We start from the raw sequence: 23,835 nt of genomic DNA, 5'->3' as shown, positions 1-23,835 counted from the left end.
ACTGAAAATAAAAAACCTAAAATATACTTTTATTCTAAGCAGCTCAGGAGAGCCACCTAGCCTGCACCCTTCTCGTTCGGGCACAAAAATCTAACTGAGGCTTGGAGGAGGGTCATAGGGGGAGGAGCCAGTGCACACCACCTGATCCTAAAGCTTTTATTCTTGTGCCCTGTCTCCTGCGGAGCCGCTATTCCCCATGGTCCTTACGGAGTCCCAGCATCCACTAGGACGTCAGAGAAATAGGCCTTTTATTGGAGCATTAAGTGTTATACTAACACACAGTGACATGATGTGAGGGGGAGAGCAGGAGTATAATAGGACCTTATATCTCCTGATGTATGAGATACACCAGAGAGTGTGGGGAGGAGACTGGTCAGATCTCTGGGCTGGTAACACACAGTCACATGATGTGAGGGGGAGAGCAGGAGTATAATAGGGGCTGATGGCTCCTGATGTCTGAGATACACCAGAGAGTGTGGGGAGGAGACTGGTCAGATCTCTGGGCTGGTGACACACAGTGACATGATGTGAGGGGGAGAGCAGGAGTATAATAGGGGCTGATGGCTCCTGATGTATGAGATACACCAGAGAGTGTGGGGAGGAGACTGGTCAGATCTCTGGGCTGGTAACATACAGTGACATGATGTGAGGGGGAGAGCAGGAGTATAATAGGGGCTGATATCCCCTGATGTATGAGATACACCAGAGAGTGTGGGGAGGAGACTGGTCAGATCTCTGGGCTGGTAACACACAGTTACATGATGTGAGGGGGAGAGCAGGAGTATAATAGGGGCTGATGGCTCCTGATGTATGAGATACACCAGAGAGTGTGGGTAGGAGGCTGGTCAGATCTCTGGGCTGGTAACACACAGTGACATGATGTGAGGGGAGAGCAGGAGTATAATAGGGGCTGATGGATCCTGATGTATGAGATACACCAGAGAGTGTGGGGAGGAGACTGGTCAGATCTCTGGGCTGGTAACACACAGTGACATGATGTGAGGGGGAGAGCAGGAGTATAATAGGGGCTGATGGCTCCTGATGTATGAGATACACCAGAGAGTGTGGGTAGGAGGCTGGTCAGATCTCTGGGCTGGTAACACACAGTGACATGATGTGAGGGGGAGAGCAGGAGTATAATAGGGGCTGATGGCTCCTGATGTCTGAGATACACCAGAGAGTGTGGGGAGGAGGCTGGTCAGATCTCTGGGCTGGTAACATACAGTGACATGATGTGAGGGGGAGAGCAGGAGTATAATAGGGGCTGATATCCCCTGATGTATGAGATACACCAGAGAGTGTGGGGAGGAGACTGGTCAGATCTCTGGGCTGGTAACACAGTGACATGATGTGAGGGGGAGAGCAGGAGTATAATAGGGGCTAATGGTTCCTGATGTATGAGATACACCAGATAATGTGGGGAGGAGACTGGTCAAATCTCTGGGCTGGTAGCACACAGTGACATGATGTGAGGGGGAGAGCAGGAGTATAATAGGGGCTGATGGTTCCTGATGTATGAGATACACCAGATAATGTGGGGAGGAGACTGGTCAGATCTCTGGGCTGGTAACACACAGTGACATGATGTGAGAGGGAGAGCAGGAGTATAATAGGGGCTGATGGCTCCTGATGTATGAGATACACCAGATAATGTGGGGAGGAGACTGGTCAGATCTCTGGGCTGGTAACACACAGTGACATGATGTGAGGAGGAGAGCAGGAGTGTAATAGGGGCTGATGGCTCCTGATGTATGAGATACACCAGAGAGTGTGGGGAGGAGACTGGTCAGATCTCTGGGCTGGTAACACACAGTGACATGATGTGAGGGGGAGAGCAGGAGTGTAATAGGGGCTGATGGCTCCTGATGTATGAGATACACCAGAGAGTGTGTGGAGGAGACTGGTCAGATCTCTGGCCTGGTAACATACAGTGACATGATGTGAGGGGGAGAGCAGGAATATAATAGGGGCTGATGGCTCCTGATGTATGAGATACACCAGAGAGTGTGGGGAGGAGACTGGTCAGATCTCTGGGCTGGTAACACACAGTCACATGATGTGAGGGGGAGAGCAGGAGTATAATAGGGGCTGATGGCTCCTGATGTCTGAGATACACCAGAGAGTGTGGGGAGGAGGCTGGTCAGATCTCTGGGCTGGTAACATACAGTGACATGATGTGAGGGGGAGAGCAGGAGTATAATAGGGGCTGATATCCCCTGATGTATGAGATACACCAGAGAGTGTGGGGAGGAGACTGGTCAGATCTCTGGGCTGGTAACACACAGTCACATGATGTGAGGGGGAGAGCAGGAGTATAATAGGGGCTGATGGCTCCTGATGTCTGAGATACACCAGAGAGTGTGGGGAGGAGGCTGGTCAGATCTCTGGGCTGGTAACACACAGTGACATGATGTGAGGGGAGAGCAGGAGTATAATAGGGGCTGATGGATCCTGATGTATGAGATACACCAGAGAGTGTGGGGAGGAGACTGGTCAGATCTCTGGGCTGGTAACACACAGTGACATGATGTGAGGGGGAGAGCAGGAGTATAATAGGGGCTGATATCCCCTGATGTATGAGATACACCAGAGAGTGTGGGGAGGAGACTGGTCAGATCTCTGGGCTGGTAACACACAGTCACATGATGTGAGGGGGAGAGCAGGAGTATAATAGGGGCTGATGGCTCCTGATGTCTGAGATACACCAGAGAGTGTGGGGAGGAGGCTGGTCAGATCTCTGGGCTGGTAACATACAGTGACATGATGTGAGGGGGAGAGCAGGAGTATAATAGGGGCTGATATCCCCTGATGTATGAGATACACCAGAGAGTGTGGGGAGGAGACTGGTCAGATCTCTGGGCTGGTAACACAGTGACATGATGTGAGGGGGAGAGCAGGAGTATAATAGGGGCTAATGGTTCCTGATGTATGAGATACACCAGATAATGTGGGGAGGAGACTGGTCAAATCTCTGGGCTGGTAGCACACAGTGACATGATGTGAGGGGGAGAGCAGGAGTATAATAGGGGCTGATGGTTCCTGATGTATGAGATACACCAGATAATGTGGGGAGGAGACTGGTCAGATCTCTGGGCTGGTAACACACAGTGACATGATGTGAGAGGGAGAGCAGGAGTGTAATAGGGGCTGATGGCTCCTGATGTATGAGATACACCAGAGAGTGTGGGGAGGAGACTGGTCAGATCTCTGGGCTGGTAACACACAGTGACATGATGTGAGGGGGAGAGCAGGAGTGTAATAGGGGCTGATGGCTCCTGATGTATGAGATACACCAGAGAGTGTGGGGAGGAGACTGGTGAGATCTCTGGGCTGGTAACACACAGTGACATGATGTGTGGGGGAGAGCAGGAGTATAATAGGGCCTGATATCTCCTGATGTATGAGATACACCAGAGAGTGTGGGTAGGAGACTGGTCAGATCTCTGGGCTGGTAACACACAGTGACATGATGTGAGGGAGAGAGCAGGAGTATAATAGGGCCTGATATCTCCTGATGTATGAGATACACCAGAGAGTGTAGGGAGGAGACTGGTCAGATCTCTGGGCTGGTAACACACAGTGACATGATGTGAGGGGGGAGCAGGAGTATAACAGGGGCTGATGGCTCCTGATGTATGAGATACACCAGAGAGTGTGGGGAGGAGACTGGTCAGATCTCTGGGCTGGTAACACACAGTGACATGATGTGAGGGGGAGAGCAGGAGTATAATAGGGGCTGATGGCTCCTGATGTATGAGACACACCAGACAGTGTGGGGAGGAGACTGGTCAGATCTCTTTGCTGGTAACACACAGTGACATGATGTGAGGGGGAGAGCAGGAGTATAATAGGGGCTGATGGCTCCTGATGTATGAGATACACCAGAGAGTGTGGGGAGGAGACTGGTCAGATCTCTGGGCTGGTGACACACAGTGACATGATGTGAGGGGGAGAGCAGGAGTATAATAGGGGCTGATATCCCCTGATGTATGAGATACACCAGAGAGTGTGGGGAGGAGACTGGTCAGATCTCTGGGCTGGTAACACACAGTCACATGATGTGAGGGGGAGAGCAGGAGTATAATAGGGGCTGATGGCTCCTGATGTCTGAGATACACCAGAGAGTGTGGGTAGGAGACTGGTCAGATCTCTGGGCTGGTGACACACAGTGACATGATGTGAGGGGGAGAGCAGGAGTATAATAGGGGCTGATGGCTCCTGATGTCTGAGATACACCAGAGAGTGTGGGGAGGAGGCTGGTCAGATCTCTGGGCTGGTAACATACAGTGACATGATGTGAGGGGGAGAGCAGGAGTATAATAGGGGCTGATATCCCCTGATGTATGAGATACACCAGAGAGTGTGGGGAGGAGACTGGTCAGATCTCTGGGCTGGTAACACACAGTCACATGATGTGAGGGGGAGAGCAGGAGTATAATAGGGGCTGATGGATCCTGATGTATGAGATGCACCAGAGAGTGTGGGGAGGAGACTGGTCAGATCTCTGGGCTGGTAACACACAGTGACATGATGTGAGGGGGAGAGCAGGAGTATAATAGGGGCTGATATCCCCTGATGTATGAGATACACCAGAGAGTGTGGGGAGGAGACTGGTCAGATCTCTGGGCTGGTAACACACAGTCACATGATGTGAGGGGGAGAGCAGGAGTATAATAGGGGCTGATGGCTCCTGATGTCTGAGATACACCAGAGAGTGTGGGTAGGAGACTGGTCAGATCTCTGGGCTGGTGACACACAGTGACATGATGTGAGGGGGAGAGCAGGAGTATAATAGGGGCTGATATCCCCTGATGTATGAGATACACCAGAGAGTGTGGGGAGGAGACTGGTCAGATCTCTGGGCTGGTAACACACAGTCACATGATGTGAGGGGGAGAGCAGGAGTATAATAGGGGCTGATGGATCCTGATGTATGAGATGCACCAGAGAGTGTGGGGAGGAGACTGGTCAGATCTCTGGGCTGGTAACACACAGTGACATGATGTGAGGGGGAGAGCAGGAGTATAATAGGGGCTGATATCCCCTGATGTATGAGATACATCAGAGAGTGTGGGGAGGAGACTGGTCAGATCTCTGGGCTGGTAACACACAGTCACATGATGTGAGGGGGAGAGCAGGAGTATAATAGGGGCTGATGGCTCCTGATGTATGAGATACACCAGAGAGTGTGGGGAGGAGACTGGTCAGATCTCTGGGCTGGTAACACACAGTGACATGATGTGAGGGGGAGAGCAGGAGTATAATAGGGGCTGATATCCCCTGATGTATGAGATACACCAGAGAGTGTGGGGAGGAGACTGGTCAGATCTCTGGGCTGGTAACACACAGTCACATGATGTGAGAAGGAGAGCAGGAGTATAATAGGGGCTGATGGCTCCTGATGTCTGAGATATACCAGATAATGTGGGGAGGAGACTGGTCAAATCTCTGGGCTGGTAACACACAGTGACATGTGAGAGGGAGAGCAGGAGTATAATAGGGGCTGATGGCTCCTGATGTATGAGATACACCAGATAATGTGGGGAGGAGACTGGTCAGATCTCTGGGCTGGTAACACACAGTGACATGATGTGAGGAGGAGAGCAGGAGTGTAATAGGGGCTGATGGCTCCTGATGTATGAGATACACCAGAGAGTGTGGGGAGGAGAATGGTCAGATCTCTGGGCTGGTAACACACAGTGACATGATGTGAGGGGGAGAGCAGGAGTGTAATAGGGGCTGATGGCTCCTGATGTATGAGATACACCAGAGAGTGTGGGGAGGAGACTGGTCAGATCTCTGGGCTGGTAACACACAGTCACATGATGTGAGGGGGAGAGCAGGAGTATAATAGGGGCTGATGGCTCCTGATGTCTGAGATACACCAGAGAGTGTGGGGAGGAGACTGGTCAGATCTCTGGGCTGGTGACACACAGTGACATGATGTGAGGGGAGAGCAGGAGTATAATAGGGGCTGATGGCTCCTGATGTCTGAGATACACCAGAGAGTGTGGGGAGGAGACTGGTCAGATCTCTGGGCTGGTAACACACAGTCACATGATGTGAGGGGGAGAGCAGGAGTATAATAGGGGCTGATGGCTCCTGATGTCTGAGATACACCAGAGAGTGTGGGGAGGAGGCTGGTCAGATCTCGGGGCTGGTAACATACAGTGACATGATGTGAGGGGGAGAGCAGGAGTATAATAGGGGCTGATATCCCCTGATGTATGAGATACACCAGAGAGTGTGGGGAGGAGACTGGTCAGATCTCTGGGCTGGTAACACACAGTCACATGATGTGAGGGGGAGAGCAGGAGTATAATAGGGGCTGATGGCTCCTGATGTATGAGATACACCAGAGAGTGTGGGGAGGAGGCTGGTCAGATCTCTGGGCTGGTAACACACAGTGACATGATGTGAGGGGAGAGCAGGAGTATAATAGGGGCTGATGGATCCTGATGTATGAGATACACCAGAGAGTGTGGGGAGGAGACTGGTCAGATCTCTGGGCTGGTAACACACAGTGACATGATGTGAGGGGGAGAGCAGGAGTATAATAGGGGCTGATATCCCCTGATGTATGAGATACACCAGAGAGTGTGGGGAGGAGACTGGTCAGATCTCTGGGCTGGTAACACAGTGACATGATGTGAGGGGGAGAGCAGGAGTATAATAGGGGCTAATGGTTCCTGATGTATGAGATACACCAGATAATGTGGGGAGGAGACTGGTCAAATCTCTGGGCTGGTAGCACACAGTGACATGATGTGAGGGGGAGAGCAGGAGTATAATAGGGGCTGATGGTTCCTGATGTATGAGATACACCAGATAATGTGGGGAGGAGACTGGTCAGATCTCTGGGCTGGTAACACACAGTGACATGATGTGAGAGGGAGAGCAGGAGTATAATAGGGGCTGATGGCTCCAGATGTATGAGATACACCAGATAATGTGGGGAGGAGACTGGTCAGATCTCTGGGCTGGTAACACACAGTGACATGATGTGAGGAGGAGAGCAGGAGTGTAATAGGGGCTGATGGCTCCTGATGTATGAGATACACCAGAGAGTGTGGGGAGGAGACTGGTCAGATCTCTGGGCTGGTAACACACAGTGACATGATGTGAGGGGGAGAGCAGGAGTGTAATAGGGGCTGATGGCTCCTGATGTATGAGATACACCAGAGAGTGTGGGGAGGAGACTGGTGAGATCTCTGGGCTGGTAACACACAGTGACATGATGTGTGGGGGAGAGCAGGAGTATAATAGGGCCTGATATCTCCTGCTGTATGAGATACACCAGAGAGTGTGGGGAGGAGACTGGTCAGATCTCTGGGCTGGTAACACACAGTGACATGATGTGAGGGGGAGAGCAGGAGTATAATAGGGCCTGATATCTCCTGATGTATGAGATACACCAGAGAGTGTAGGGAGGAGACTGGTCAGATCTCTGGGCTGGTAACACACAGTGACATGATGTGAGGGGGGAGCAGGAGTATAACAGGGGCTGATGGCTCCTGATGTATGAGATACACCAGAGAGTGTGTGGAGGAGACTGGTCAGATCTCTGGCCTGGTAACATACAGTGACATGATGTGAGGGGGAGAGCAGGAATATAATAGGGGCTGATGGCTCCTGATGTATGAGATACACCAGAGAGTGTGGGGAGGAGACTGGTCAGATCTCTGGGCTGGTAACACACAGTGACATGATGTGAGGGGGGAGCAGGAGTATAACAGGGGCTGATGGCTCCTGATGTATGAGATACACCAGAGAGTGTGGGGAGGAGACTGGTCAGATCTCTGGCCTGGTAACATACAGTGACATGATGTGAGGGGGAGAGCAGGAATATAATAGGGGCTGATGGCTCCTGATGTATGAGATACACCAGAGAGTGTGGGGAGGAGACCGGTCAGATCTCTGGACTGGTAACACACAGTGACATGATGTGAGGGGGAGAGAAGGAGTATAATAGGGGCTGATGGCTCCTGATGTCTGAGATACACCAGAGAGTGTGGGGAGGAGACTGGTCAGATCTCTGGGCTGGTAATACAGTGACATGATGTGAGGGGAGAGCAGGAGTATAATAGGGGCTGATGGCTCCTGATGTATGAGATACACCAGAGAGTGTGGGGAGGAGACTGGTCAGATCTCTGGGCTGGTAACACACAGTGACATGATGTGAGGGGGAGAGCAGGAGTATAATAGGGGCTGATGGCTCCTGATGTATGAGATACACCAGAGAATGTGGGGAGGAGACTGGTCAGATCTCTGGGCTGGTAACACAGTGACATGATGTGAGGGGGAGAGCAGTAGTATAATAGGGGCTGATGGCTCCTGATGTATGAGATACACCAGAGAGTGTGGTGAGGAGACTGGTTAGATGTCTGGGCTGGTAACACACAGTGACATGATGTGAGGGGAGAGCAGGAGTATAATAGGGGCCGATATCTCCTGATGTATGAGATACACCAGAGAGTGTAGGGAGGAGACTGGTCAGATCTCTGGGCTGGTAACACACAGTGACATGATGTGAGGGGGAGAGCAGTAGTATAATAGGGGCTGATGGCTCCTGATGTATGAGATACACCAGAGAGTGTGGGGAGGAGACTGGTCAGATCTCTGGGATGGTAACACACAGTGACATGATGTGAGGGGGAGAGCAGGAGTATAATAGGGTCTGATGGCTCCTGATGTATGAGATACACCAGAGAGTGTAGGGAGGAGACTGGTCAGATCTCTCGGCTGGTAACACAGTGACATTATGTGAGGGGGAGAGCAGGAGTATAATAGGGGCCGATATCTCCTGATGTATGAGATACACCAGAGAATGTGGGGAGGAGACTGGTCAGATCTCTGGGCTGGTAACACAGTGACATGATGTGAGGGGGAGAGCAGTAGTATAATAGGGGCTGATGGCTCCTGATGTATGAGATACACCAGAGAGTGTGGGGAGGAGACTGGTCAGATCTCTGGGCTGGTAACACACAGTGACATGATGTGAGGGGGAGAGCAGGAGTATAATAGGGGCTGATATCCCCTGATGTATGAGATACACCAGAGAGTGTGGGGAGGAGACTGGTCAGATCTCTGGGCTGGTAACACACAGTCACATGATGTGAGAAGGAGAGCAGGAGTATAATAGGGGCTGATGGCTCCTGATGTCTGAGATATACCAGATAATGTGGGGAGGAGACTGGTCAAATCTCTGGGCTGGTAGCACACAGTGACATGATGTGAGGGGGAGAGCAGGAGTATAATAGGGGCTGATGGTTCCTGATGTATGAGATACACCAGATAATGTGGGGAGGAGACTGGTCAGATCTCTGGGCTGGTAACACACAGTGACATGTGAGAGGGAGAGCAGGAGTATAATAGGGGCTGATGGCTCCTGATGTATGAGATACACCAGATAATGTGGGGAGGAGACTGGTCAGATCTCTGGGCTGGTAACACACAGTGACATGATGTGAGGAGGAGAGCAGGAGTGTAATAGGGGCTGATGGCTCCTGATGTATGAGATACACCAGAGAGTGTGGGGAGGAGAATGGTCAGATCTCTGGGCTGGTAACACACAGTGACATGATGTGAGGGGGAGAGCAGGAGTGTAATAGGGGCTGATGGCTCCTGATGTATGAGATACACCAGAGAGTGTGGGGAGGAGACTGGTCAGATCTCTGGGCTGGTAACACACAGTCACATGATGTGAGGGGGAGAGCAGGAGTATAATAGGGGCTGATGGCTCCTGATGTCTGAGATACACCAGAGAGTGTGGGGAGGAGACTGGTCAGATCTCTGGGCTGGTGACACACAGTGACATGATGTGAGGGGAGAGCAGGAGTATAATAGGGGCTGATGGCTCCTGATGTCTGAGATACACCAGAGAGTGTGGGGAGGAGGCTGGTCAGATCTCGGGGCTGGTAACATACAGTGACATGATGTGAGGGGGAGAGCAGGAGTATAATAGGGGCTGATGGCTCCTGATGTATGAGATACACCAGAGAGTGTGGGGAGGAGGCTGGTCAGATCTCTGGGCTGGTAACACACAGTGACATGATGTGAGGGGAGAGCAGGAGTATAATAGGGGCTGATGGATCCTGATGTATGAGATACACCAGAGAGTGTGGGGAGGAGACTGGTCAGATCTCTGGGCTGGTAACACACAGTGACATGATGTGAGGGGGAGAGCAGGAGTATAATAGGGGCTGATATCCCCTGATGTATGAGATACACCAGAGAGTGTGGGGAGGAGACTGGTCAGATCTCTGGGCTGGTAACACAGTGACATGATGTGAGGGGGAGAGCAGGAGTATAATAGGGGCTAATGGTTCCTGATGTATGAGATACACCAGATAATGTGGGGAGGAGACTGGTCAAATCTCTGGGCTGGTAGCACACAGTGACATGATGTGAGGGGGAGAGCAGGAGTATAATAGGGGCTGATGGTTCCTGATGTATGAGATACACCAGATAATGTGGGGAGGAGACTGGTCAGATCTCTGGGCTGGTAACACACAGTGACATGATGTGAGAGGGAGAGCAGGAGTATAATAGGGGCTGATGGCTCCTGATGTATGAGATACACCAGAGAGTGTGGGGAGGAGACTGGTGAGATCTCTGGGCTGGTAACACACAGTGACATGATGTGTGGGGGAGAGCAGGAGTATAATAGGGCCTGATATCTCCTGATGTATGAGATACACCAGAGAGTGTAGGGAGGAGACTGGTCAGATCTCTGGGCTGGTAACACACAGTGACATGATGTGAGGGGGGAGCAGGAGTATAACAGGGGCTGATGGCTCCTGATGTATGAGATACACCAGAGAGTGTGTGGAGGAGACTGGTCAGATCTCTGGCCTGGTAACATACAGTGACATGATGTGAGGGGGAGAGCAGGAATATAATAGGGGCTGATGGCTCCTGATGTATGAGATACACCAGAGAGTGTGGGGAGGAGACTGGTCAGATCTCTGGGCTGGTAACACACAGTCACATGATGTGAGGGGGAGAGCAGGAGTATAATAGGGGCTGATGGCTCCTGATGTATGAGATACACCAGAGAGTGTGGGGAGGAGACTGGTCAGATCTCTGGGCTGGTAACACACAGTGACATGATGTGAGGGGGAGAGCAGGAGTATAATAGGGGCTGATGGCTCCTGATGTATGAGATACACCAGAGAATGTGGGGAGGAGACTGGTCAGATCTCTGGGCTGGTAACACAGTGACATGATGTGAGGGGGAGAGCAGTAGTATAATAGGGGCTGATGGCTCCTGATGTATGAGATACACCAGAGAGTGTGGTGAGGAGACTGGTTAGATGTCTGGGCTGGTAACACACAGTGACATGATGTGAGGGGAGAGCAGGAGTATAATAGGGGCCGATATCTCCTGATGTATGAGATACACCAGAGAGTGTAGGGAGGAGACTGGTCAGATCTCTGGGCTGGTAACACACAGTGACATGATGTGAGGGGGAGAGCAGTAGTATAATAGGGGCTGATGGCTCCTGATGTATGAGATACACCAGAGAGTGTGGGGAGGAGACTGGTCAGATCTCTGGGATGGTAACACACAGTGACATGATGTGAGGGGGAGAGCAGGAGTATAATAGGGTCTGATGGCTCCTGATGTATGAGATACACCAGAGAGTGTAGGGAGGAGACTGGTCAGATCTCTCGGCTGGTAACACAGTGACATTATGTGAGGGGAGAGCAGGAGTATAATAGGGGCTGATGGCTCCTGATGTATGAGATACACCAGAGAGTGTGGGGAGGAGACTGGTCAGATCTCTGGGCTGGTAACACACAGTGACATGATGTGAGGGGGAGAGCAGGAGTATAATAGGGTCTGATGGCTCCTGATGTATGAGATACACCAGAGAGTGTGGGGAGGAGACTGGTCAGATCTCTGGGCTGGTAACACACAGTGACATGATGTGAGGGGGAGAGCAGGAGTATAATAGGGGCCGATATCTCCTGATGTATGAGATACACCAGAGAATGTGGGGAGGAGACTGGTCAGATCTCTGGGCTGGTAACACAGTGACATGATGTGAGGGGGAGAGCAGTAGTATAATAGGGGCTGATGGCTCCTGATGTATGAGATACACCAGAGAGTGTGGTGAGGAGACTGGTTAGATGTCTGGGCTGGTAACACACAGTGACATGATGTGAGGGGAGAGCAGGAGTACAATAGTGGCCGATATCTCCTGATGTATGAGATACACCAGAGAATGTGGGGAGGAGACTGGTCAGATCTCTGGGCTGGTAACACAGTGACATGATGTGAGGGGGAGAGCAGGAGTATAAATAGGATTTTAATTACCTACCGGTAAATCCTTTTCTCGAAGTCCGTAGAGGATGCTGGGGCTCATTTAGTACCATGGAGTACAAACGGGTCCTTTGGGAGCCACTGGCACTTTAAGAATTTAATAGTGTGGGCTGGCTCCTCCCTCTATGCCCCTCCTACCAGACTCAGTCTAGAAACTGGGCCAGAGGAGACGGACATACTACGAGAGAAGGAAATAAACAGATGGTGAGATTCTGTTATGCACACCAGTGCCTGCAGGAATGTACTGGTGTCTGAACTGTTATGCACACCAGTGCCTGCAGGAATGTATTGGTGTCTGAACGGATAGGGATGCAAAACAAATGAACTCACAGACAGACTGGGGAATATGACATTACGTACACAGAAGGCGATAGGGTAACAAAATAAACACAAAGTGAACAGAGAAGCCCAGAGGCTAAGAAACTGGGTGTCTCCCTATTATTAGGAATGCTCAGATGGAAAAAGCAAGATGTTGTGTTTTAATACGTAGAGAACCCGAAATGCTGTTGCTAAGGGCAACAGCAAAACCCTAAAGGGTTACCAACGGGTGTGGCAGTAAACTCCTTGGTCAGAGATGGAATGATAGACACAAGGAGAGTCTCCACAATCCTAATCCTCACTTGCAGTGCACAGGTTCAGCTTACTGCCACTAAACTGACACCTGAACACCTTGCACAGTGAGACAGGATTTAGGCAGGCAAGTCTGAGAATACAGCCGCAAACTTGCTAAGTTCACAGAGTAGCAAAAGAACCCCAGCAAGTTAAACGACTGACTCCAGTCTTACTGCTAGGTCAGGATTGGCAGAGTGTAGTACCAAATCCCCAGGCCTATTTGCAGTAAGCAACAACAAATACAAAGCTACACAGTACTGGCTAACTTTCAGGAACTAACTAACCAACAAAGATTCAGCAGCATCTGCTTAACCTGAGAAGAGGGTTTATAAAGCAGGTGCTGTCCACGCCCCACTCAGACCTCACAGACTGTGAGCACAAAAACCAGCACCGGATTCCCTGCCGTGCACAGAGCCTGTAACCACTGCACAGCAAAAGACCCGAACCGGAGTATCAGCTGCGCTCAGGTTACTCAGCTAGCACTTGTCTCCCGGTTGCCATGACGACGTGGCAGCACAGGGCAGGAGACCCTAACAGATTCACACCAGCTCACACATAACAAAAAAGGAAAGCCAAGCTAACCAACTTGGAACAATTCAGCAACGGCAGAACCAACAATACTGAACCAAGTAATAGTGCAGGAATATGAAGCACTGGGCGGGTGTCAAGCATCCTCTTTGGACTATGAGAAAAGGATTTACCGGTAGGTAATTAAAATCCTATTTTGTTTTACATCCTAGAGGATGCTGGGGTCCATTTAGTACCATGGGGATGTACCAAAGCTCCCAGTACGTGACGGAGAGTGCCGAGGTTCCTGCAGAACAGACTGACCAATCTTTAGGTCCTCAGAGGCCAAAGTGTCGAACTTGTAGAACTTAGCAAACGTGTTCGACCCTGACCAAGTAGCCGCTCGGCAAAGCTGAATAGCCGAGACACCCCGGGCAGCCGCCCAGGAAGAACCCACCTTATGTGTAGACTGGGCCTGAACAGATTTTGGACATGCCAAACCTGCCTTAGAATAAGCATGCTGGATAGTAAGCCTGATCCAATGAGAAATTGTCTGCTTAGAAGCAGGACACCCAATCTTGTTAGGATCATAAAAGGACAAAAAGTGCGTCCGACTTCCTGTGATGACCAGTTCTCTTCACATATATTATCAAAGCCCGCACAACATCTAGGGACTTTGAAGTAATCAAGGTGTCAGTAGCCACTGGCACCACAATAGGCTGGTTGATATGAAAAGCCGACACAACCTTTGGAAAAAATTGCTGACGCGTTCTAAGCTCGGCTCTATCCTCATGGAAAATCAAGTAGGGGCTCTTGTGCGACAATGCCCCCAATTCTGACACACATTATGCAGAAGCCAAGGCCAACAGATAGGCCTGATGAGGCAGCCAGATCGGAATGTGAAGGTACGCACCCTTGATTTCCAGGAATACTAGGAATTCCCCCTCCTCCAGACCTGAGATCACCGCTCTCAGAGACTCCATCTTGAATTGGAAAACCCTCAAGTAGGGGTTTAACGACTTCTGGTTTAATATAGGCCTTACCGAACCATCCGGTTTCAGTTACCACAAACAGGTTCGAATAATAACCCTTGTTTGTTAGGTGAGGTGGAACTGGAACAATGACATTTGCCTTTAGCAATTTTTGAATGGCTTCCTGTAGGATAGCACTTTCTGTCAGCGAAGCTGGTAAGCCCAATTTGAAGAATCTGTGAGGCGGGAGTTCCTGAAACTCCAGTCTGTACCCCTGGGTAACAATATCTGTCACCCAGGGGTCTAGGCATGACGACGCTCAGACGTTACTAAAATCTTTTAGTGTTGGTCCCACCTGCCCGATCTCCAGGCTGGGAGGTCCACCGTCATGCTGAAGATTTTGAGGAAGCAGAACCTGGTTTCTGTTCCTGGGAACCTGTTGGTGCAGGTTTTCTGGATTTACCCCGACCTGCTCGCAAGAAGGTGGTCGGGTGTTTGGATTTTTTAGATTTTGCGGTCTGAAAGGACTGCAGTGAAAGTCTAGGATAAGATTTCCTAGCCGGGGCTGCTGCTGAGGGAAGAAATGTCGACTTACCTGCAGTCGCCGTGAAAATCCACGCATTAAATGCGTTCCCAAACAGAGCCTGACCTGTGAAGGGTAGGTTCTCCACACTTTTCTTGAATTCTGCATCCGCAGTCCATTGGTGCAGCCAGAGTCCCCTGCGTGCCGAGACTGCCATGTATGTAGCCATTGCATTAAGCAGACCAATGTCCTTCATGGCCTCCACCATAAAACCTGTAGAATCCTGTATGTGATGTAAAAACAAGTCAATGTCACTCCTATCCATAGCATCTAATTCCTCTAGTAATGTGCCTGACCACTTTACTATGGCTTTAGAAATCCACGCACAAGCAATAGTGGGCCGTAAAGCCACGCCTGTAGCAGTGTATAGTGATTTGAGCGTAGTCTCAATCTTGCGGTCAGCCGGCTCCTTTAAGGCGGTTGAGCCAGGGACAGGTAAAACCACCTTTTTGGACAACCTAGATACAGAAGCGTCCACTATAGGTGGGTTTTCCCAGTTTTTTCTGTCCTTTTCAGGGAAAGGGAAAGCAATGACAACTCTTTTAGGGATCTGGAATTTTTTCTCTGGGTTTTCCCAGGATTTTGAAAACAAGGAATTTAACTCCTTAGAAGCTGGGAAGGTAAGCGAGGATTTCTTATTTTCTGTAGAGTAAGATTCCTCTTCCTGCTCAGGTACCTTCTCAGTAATATGTAAAACATCCCTAATGGCTTCAATCATCAGCTGCACCCCTTTAGCAAGAGATGCATCTCCCCCTGCATATACCCATCACCATCCCCTGCATCAGAGTCAGCTTGCATTATCTGGGCAAGTGTACGTTTTTGCGGGTATGTAGGTGGGTGTTTTGATAAAGTGGAGTGAGCTGAATACTTCAAACCCTCCACAGATTTTCTCAAAAACTGTGACTCTTTCTCAGTATGTGACATCTGGGATATCATTCCCCTTAGAATCCACCCATGGAGATTCTGATTCAGAAGGCTGAGACAGTACATTGCAGTCCTGAGTACATGGAATAGACTCCACAGGAGAAGATAAACACTCTGCAGCACAGGACACAGAGTCCTTAGACATGGTAATGTGGAAATACACACTTACACACAGAGACAGGAAAATGTCACACAGTTCCCCCCAGAGTACCTTCAGAGAGTCACAGAGTATAAGGAGCCAGCCACACAGCGCCCCTGTAGGCAGTTACTATGATAAAAACCCGGCGCTGACTAACTAACCTTAATAGGGTAGTTAGTACTATAATCACACTCTCCCCCGTCTATAACACCGTGGTACAGCAGAGGTATAGCTGGAGTTATGTGGAGGGCAGCGTTCCCTGTCAGCATCTTTTCTATGATCTGCAGGGATAAAAAGGCACTGGTGAGTGCTGGACCCGCTCTGAGAGGAAGCCCCGACCTTTGCAATGGCGCGCGGCTTCCCGCACTAAGTTGTTTATATCGGCCTGAGGTGTTTGTTGTTAACAGCAGGGATTAGTCCCTGTTAGCAAAGTGACCAGTTTAGGATGAATTGCGCTGGCCCAGAATGCCCCTCAAAGCGCCTACACAGTGTGTCTGCTGAGCCTGCCGGAGCGCAGCCTGTCAGAGCTGCGCTCCCACCCTTGTGCCGCCATTCCCGCCGGCGACCCGCTGTACTCACCACTCTTCTTTCTTCTGGCTCTGTTAGGGGGTGGCGGTCGTGCTGCGGGAGTGAGCGGTCGCCTCGTGAGCTTGCGATCAGCAGCCTCAGGAGCTCAGTGTCCTGTCAGCGGAGATAGAGAACCATTAACTTCAAGAGTTGGTTCCTACTCCCCCCCCCCCCCCCCCCCAAGTCCCACGAATCAGGGAGGCTGTTGCCAGCAGCCTTCCTGTAACCTAATCTCTTACAAAAACAATAAAACTAGAAAAACTCCTAGGAGCTCCCCTAGCTGTGACCGGCTCCTCCGGCACATTTTCTAAACTGAGTCCGGCAGGAGGGGCATAGAGGGAGGAGCCAGCCCACACTGTTAAACTCTTAAAGTGCCCATGGCTCCCAAAGGACCATCTATACCCCATGGTACTAAATGGACTCCAGCATGCACTAGGACGTAAGAGAAATAGGGGCTGATGGCTCCTGATGTAAGAGACACTACCAGAGAGTGCGGGGAGGAGCTGGTCAGATCTCTGGGCTGGTAATACACAGTGACATGATGTGAGGGGGAGAGCAGGAGTATAATAGGGGCCGATATCTCCTGATGTATGAGATACACCAGAGAATGTGGGGAGGAGACTGGTCAGATCTCTGGGCTGGTAACACAGTGACATGATGTGAGGGGGAGAGCAGTAGTATAATAGGGGCTGATGGCTCCTGATGTATGAGATACACCAGAGAGTGTGGTGAGGAGACTGGTTAGATGTCTGGGCTGGTAACACACAGTGACATGATGTGAGGGGAGAGCAGGAGTACAATAGTGGCCGATATCTCCTGATGTATGAGATACACCAGAGAATGTGGGGAGGAGACTGGTCAGATCTCTGGGCTGGTAACACAGTGACATGATGTGAGGGGGAGAGCAGGAGTATAAATAGGATTTTAATTACCTACCGGTAAATCCTTTTCTCGAAGTCCGTAGAGGATGCTGGGGCTCATTTAGTACCATGGAGTACAAACGGGTCCTTTGGGAGCCACTGGCACTTTAAGAATTTAATAGTGTGGGCTGGCTCCTCCCTCTATGCCCCTCCTACCAGACTCAGTCTAGAAACTGGGCCAGAGGAGACGGACATACTACGAGAGAAGGAAATAAACAGATGGTGAGATTCTGTTATGCACACCAGTGCCTGCAGGAATGTACTGGTGTCTGAACTGTTATGCACACCAGTGCCTGCAGGAATGTATTGGTGTCTGAACGGATAGGGATGCAAAACAAATGAACTCACAGACAGACTGGGGAATATGACATTACGTACACAGAAGGCGATAGGGTAACAAAATAAACACAAAGTGAACAGAGAAGCCCAGAGGCTAAGAAACTGGGTGTCTCCCTATTATTAGGAATGCTCAGATGGAAAAAGCAAGATGTTGTGTTTTAATACGTAGAGAACCCGAAATGCTGTTGCTAAGGGCAACAGCAAAACCCTAAAGGGTTACCAACGGGTGTGGCAGTAAACTCCTTGGTCAGAGATGGAATGATAGACACAAGGAGAGTCTCCACAATCCTAATCCTCACTTGCAGTGCACAGGTTCAGCTTACTGCCACTAAACTGACACCTGAACACCTTGCACAGTGAGACAGGATTTAGGCAGGCAAGTCTGAGAATACAGCCGCAAACTTGCTAAGTTCACAGAGTAGCAAAAGAACCCCAGCAAGTTAAACGACTGACTCCAGTCTTACTGCTAGGTCAGGATTGGCAGAGTGTAGTACCAAATCCCCAGGCCTATTTGCAGTAAGCAACAACAAATACAAAGCTACACAGTACTGGCTAACTTTCAGGAACTAACTAACCAACAAAGATTCAGCAGCATCTGCTTAACCTGAGAAGAGGGTTTATAAAGCAGGTGCTGTCCACGCCCCACTCAGACCTCACAGACTGTGAGCACAAAAACCAGCACCGGATTCCCTGCCGTGCACAGAGCCTGTAACCACTGCACAGCAAAAGACCCGAACCGGAGTATCAGCTGCGCTCAGGTTACTCAGCTAGCACTTGTCTCCCGGTTGCCATGACGACGTGGCAGCACAGGGCAGGAGACCCTAACAGATTCACACCAGCTCACACATAACAAAAAAGGAAAGCCAAGCTAACCAACTTGGAACAATTCAGCAACGGCAGAACCAACAATACTGAACCAAGTAATAGTGCAGGAATATGAAGCACTGGGCGGGTGTCAAGCATCCTCTTTGGACTATGAGAAAAGGATTTACCGGTAGGTAATTAAAATCCTATTTTGTTTTACATCCTAGAGGATGCTGGGGTCCATTTAGTACCATGGGGATGTACCAAAGCTCCCAGTACGTGACGGAGAGTGCCGAGGTTCCTGCAGAACAGACTGACCAATCTTTAGGTCCTCAGAGGCCAAAGTGTCGAACTTGTAGAACTTAGCAAACGTGTTCGACCCTGACCAAGTAGCCGCTCGGCAAAGCTGAATAGCCGAGACACCCCGGGCAGCCGCCCAGGAAGAACCCACCTTATGTGTAGACTGGGCCTGAACAGATTTTGGACATGCCAAACCTGCCTTAGAATAAGCATGCTGGATAGTAAGCCTGATCCAATGAGAAATTGTCTGCTTAGAAGCAGGACACCCAATCTTGTTAGGATCATAAAAGGACAAAAAGTGCGTCCGACTTCCTGTGATGACCAGTTCTCTTCACATATATTATCAAAGCCCGCACAACATCTAGGGACTTTGAAGTAATCAAGGTGTCAGTAGCCACTGGCACCACAATAGGCTGGTTGATATGAAAAGCCGACACAACCTTTGGAAAAAATTGCTGACGCGTTCTAAGCTCGGCTCTATCCTCATGGAAAATCAAGTAGGGGCTCTTGTGCGACAATGCCCCCAATTCTGACACACATTATGCAGAAGCCAAGGCCAACAGATAGGCCTGATGAGGCAGCCAGATCGGAATGTGAAGGTACGCACCCTTGATTTCCAGGAATACTAGGAATTCCCCCTCCTCCAGACCTGAGATCACCGCTCTCAGAGACTCCATCTTGAATTGGAAAACCCTCAAGTAGGGGTTTAACGACTTCTGGTTTAATATAGGCCTTACCGAACCATCCGGTTTCAGTTACCACAAACAGGTTCGAATAATAACCCTTGTTTGTTAGGTGAGGTGGAACTGGAACAATGACATTTGCCTTTAGCAATTTTTGAATGGCTTCCTGTAGGATAGCACTTTCTGTCAGCGAAGCTGGTAAGCCCAATTTGAAGAATCTGTGAGGCGGGAGTTCCTGAAACTCCAGTCTGTACCCCTGGGTAACAATATCTGTCACCCAGGGGTCTAGGCATGACGACGCTCAGACGTTACTAAAATCTTTTAGTGTTGGTCCCACCTGCCCGATCTCCAGGCTGGGAGGTCCACCGTCATGCTGAAGATTTTGAGGAAGCAGAACCTGGTTTCTGTTCCTGGGAACCTGTTGGTGCAGGTTTTCTGGATTTACCCCGACCTGCTCGCAAGAAGGTGGTCGGGTGTTTGGATTTTTTAGATTTTGCGGTCTGAAAGGACTGCAGTGAAAGTCTAGGATAAGATTTCCTAGCCGGGGCTGCTGCTGAGGGAAGAAATGTCGACTTACCTGCAGTCGCCGTGAAAATCCACGCATTAAATGCGTTCCCAAACAGAGCCTGACCTGTGAAGGGTAGGTTCTCCACACTTTTCTTGAATTCTGCATCCGCAGTCCATTGGTGCAGCCAGAGTCCCCTGCGTGCCGAGACTGCCATGTATGTAGCCATTGCATTAAGCAGACCAATGTCCTTCATGGCCTCCACCATAAAACCTGTAGAATCCTGTATGTGATGTAAAAACAAGTCAATGTCACTCCTATCCATAGCATCTAATTCCTCTAGTAATGTGCCTGACCACTTTACTATGGCTTTAGAAATCCACGCACAAGCAATAGTGGGCCGTAAAGCCACGCCTGTAGCAGTGTATAGTGATTTGAGCGTAGTCTCAATCTTGCGGTCAGCCGGCTCCTTTAAGGCGGTTGAGCCAGGGACAGGTAAAACCACCTTTTTGGACAACCTAGATACAGAAGCGTCCACTATAGGTGGGTTTTCCCAGTTTTTTCTGTCCTTTTCAGGGAAAGGGAAAGCAATGACAACTCTTTTAGGGATCTGGAATTTTTTCTCTGGGTTTTCCCAGGATTTTGAAAACAAGGAATTTAACTCCTTAGAAGCTGGGAAGGTAAGCGAGGATTTCTTATTTTCTGTAGAGTAAGATTCCTCTTCCTGCTCAGGTACCTTCTCAGTAATATGTAAAACATCCCTAATGGCTTCAATCATCAGCTGCACCCCTTTAGCAAGAGATGCATCTCCCCCTGCATATACCCATCACCATCCCCTGCATCAGAGTCAGCTTGCATTATCTGGGCAAGTGTACGTTTTTGCGGGTATGTAGGTGGGTGTTTTGATAAAGTGGAGTGAGCTGAATACTTCAAACCCTCCACAGATTTTCTCAAAAACTGTGACTCTTTCTCAGTATGTGACATCTGGGATATCATTCCCCTTAGAATCCACCCATGGAGATTCTGATTCAGAAGGCTGAGACAGTACATTGCAGTCCTGAGTACATGGAATAGACTCCACAGGAGAAGATAAACACTCTGCAGCACAGGACACAGAGTCCTTAGACATGGTAATGTGGAAATACACACTTACACACAGAGACAGGAAAATGTCACACAGTTCCCCCCAGAGTACCTTCAGAGAGTCACAGAGTATAAGGAGCCAGCCACACAGCGCCCCTGTAGGCAGTTACTATGATAAAAACCCGGCGCTGACTAACTAACCTTAATAGGGTAGTTAGTACTATAATCACACTCTCCCCCGTCTATAACACCGTGGTACAGCAGAGGTATAGCTGGAGTTATGTGGAGGGCAGCGTTCCCTGTCAGCATCTTTTCTATGATCTGCAGGGATAAAAAGGCACTGGTGAGTGCTGGACCCGCTCTGAGAGGAAGCCCCGACCTTTGCAATGGCGCGCGGCTTCCCGCACTAAGTTGTTTATATCGGCCTGAGGTGTTTGTTGTTAACAGCAGGGATTAGTCCCTGTTAGCAAAGTGACCAGTTTAGGATGAATTGCGCTGGCCCAGAATGCCCCTCAAAGCGCCTACACAGTGTGTCTGCTGAGCCTGCCGGAGCGCAGCCTGTCAGAGCTGCGCTCCCACCCTTGTGCCGCCATTCCCGCCGGCGACCCGCTGTACTCACCACTCTTCTTTCTTCTGGCTCTGTTAGGGGGTGGCGGTCGTGCTGCGGGAGTGAGCGGTCGCCTCGTGAGCTTGCGATCAGCAGCCTCAGGAGCTCAGTGTCCTGTCAGCGGAGATAGAGAACCATTAACTTCAAGAGTTGGTTCCTACTCCCCCCCCCCCCCCCCCCCCCAAGTCCCACGAATCAGGGAGGCTGTTGCCAGCAGCCTTCCTGTAACCTAATCTCTTACAAAAACAATAAAACTAGAAAAACTCCTAGGAGCTCCCCTAGCTGTGACCGGCTCCTCCGGCACATTTTCTAAACTGAGTCCGGCAGGAGGGGCATAGAGGGAGGAGCCAGCCCACACTGTTAAACTCTTAAAGTGCCCATGGCTCCCAAAGGACCATCTATACCCCATGGTACTAAATGGACTCCAGCATGCACTAGGACGTAAGAGAAATAGGGGCTGATGGCTCCTGATGTAAGAGACACTACCAGAGAGTGCGGGGAGGAGCTGGTCAGATCTCTGGGCTGGTAATACACAGTGACATGATGTGAGGGGGAGAGCAGGAGTATAATAGGGGCTGATGGCTCCTGATGTATGAGATACACCAGAGAGTGTGGGGAGGAGACTGGTCAGATCTCTGGGCTGGTAACACACAGCGACATGATGTGAGGGGGAGAGCAGGAGTGTAATAGGGGCTGATGGATCCTGACTTCCCCAGTGGGCAGATAAATATTTCCAATTAGTTCATACTAATGTGAGAGAGGATGGTGTAGAATAAGATTGCTGTAGTGATAGAATAAGGAGAATATGTGACTCTTTTCTGTAATAAGTGTTTATAACTCACCTGTGCTGATATCTGTAGGGATTTCCTCCTCCTTACACTGCTGATCACCCCTCACATACATCTCTTTTTCTCCCTCTATATCTTCTGTCTTCATATCAAAAAGGTCCTTGTCCTAAATAATAATAAAATAACACTTTGGTAATAGAAAATGACATTAAGATTAAACAGTATAATCAGCTGCTCTACAGATCATATAGTGACAGTCACTTTGGTATATTGGTGAGGCCCTAAATCCCACTTACCTGATCCTCCTGTGGGGTCCTGTGATTCTCCTCTGTACAATCCTGGGAATATAGAGGACGGGGACATCTCTCTGGGGTATCTCTGTTACTGGGGTCATCTGTAGGAGACACACAGTGACTGAGTACAGTGTATATATGTGATTATCAGGTGATGTGTATATAGGGGGCCCCCATACCTGCTCCCCCCTGTACAATACATGACAGTCTCCTCTTACCCAGTGATGTGAGGGGCCGGTGATTCTCCATCATCACGTCCTTGTACAGACCCCTGTGTTCCTCTATATACTCCCCCTCCTGCATGGAGACAGACAGTGACATCCTGACACTTTATAGGAACCTGACACAAACAGTGATACAGTCATCACCTAGACATATCCCCTTGTGCTACTGTATAATGTCCCATTCCCAGCAGTCACCTCTCCAGTCATCACCTAGACATATCCCCTTGTGCTACTGTATAATGTCCCATTCCCAGCAGTCATCTCTCTAGTCATCACCCAGACACATCCCCTGGTGTTACTGTATAATGTCCCATTCCCAGCAATCACCTCTCCAGTCATCACCCAGACACGTTCCCTGGAGTTACTGTATAATGTCCCATTCCCAGCAGTCACCGCTCCAGTCATCGCCCAGATACGTCCCCTGGTGTTACTGTATAATTTCCCATTACCAGCAGTCACCTCTCCAGTCATCACCCAGACACGTCCTCTGGTGCTACTGTATAATGCCCCATTCCCAGCAGTCACCTCTCCAGTCATCACCTAGACACGTCCCCTGGTGTTACGGTATAATGTCCGACTACCAGCAGTCACCTCTCCAGTCATCACCCAGACACGTCCCCTGATGTTACTGTATAATGTCCCATTCCCAGCAGTCACC

At 50.0% G+C, this 23,835-nt stretch overlaps 1 protein-coding gene across 9 annotated transcripts in view; it reads right to left on the bottom strand.

Annotated features, from left to right (window-relative positions):
• Positions 1-23,835, bottom strand: part of LOC135056993 (gastrula zinc finger protein XlCGF26.1-like) — an 88,673-nt gene that overhangs the window by 30,330 nt on the left and 34,508 nt on the right. For 5 of the 9 annotated variants that reach the window (XM_063962824.1, XM_063962829.1, XM_063962827.1 and 2 more), the window contains 3 exons: positions 23,172-23,250; positions 22,957-23,054; positions 22,715-22,826 (listed from right to left, as the gene is read on the bottom strand). In XM_063962824.1, the coding sequence (XP_063818894.1) occupies positions 22,715-22,826; positions 22,957-23,054; positions 23,172-23,250 (289 nt within the window). Of the gene's footprint in view, positions 1-22,714; positions 22,827-22,956; positions 23,055-23,171; positions 23,251-23,835 lie in introns of those variants that run through there. The other 4 variants (XM_063962825.1, XM_063962823.1, XM_063962826.1 and 1 more) reach the window with 2 other exon arrangements.

This window comes from Pseudophryne corroboree, chromosome 3, assembly GCF_028390025.1.
Source record: "Pseudophryne corroboree isolate aPseCor3 chromosome 3, aPseCor3.hap2, whole genome shotgun sequence".
Lineage (NCBI taxonomy): Eukaryota > Metazoa > Chordata > Amphibia > Anura > Myobatrachidae > Pseudophryne > Pseudophryne corroboree.
This window is presented reverse-complemented; position numbering and strand designations above follow the sequence as displayed.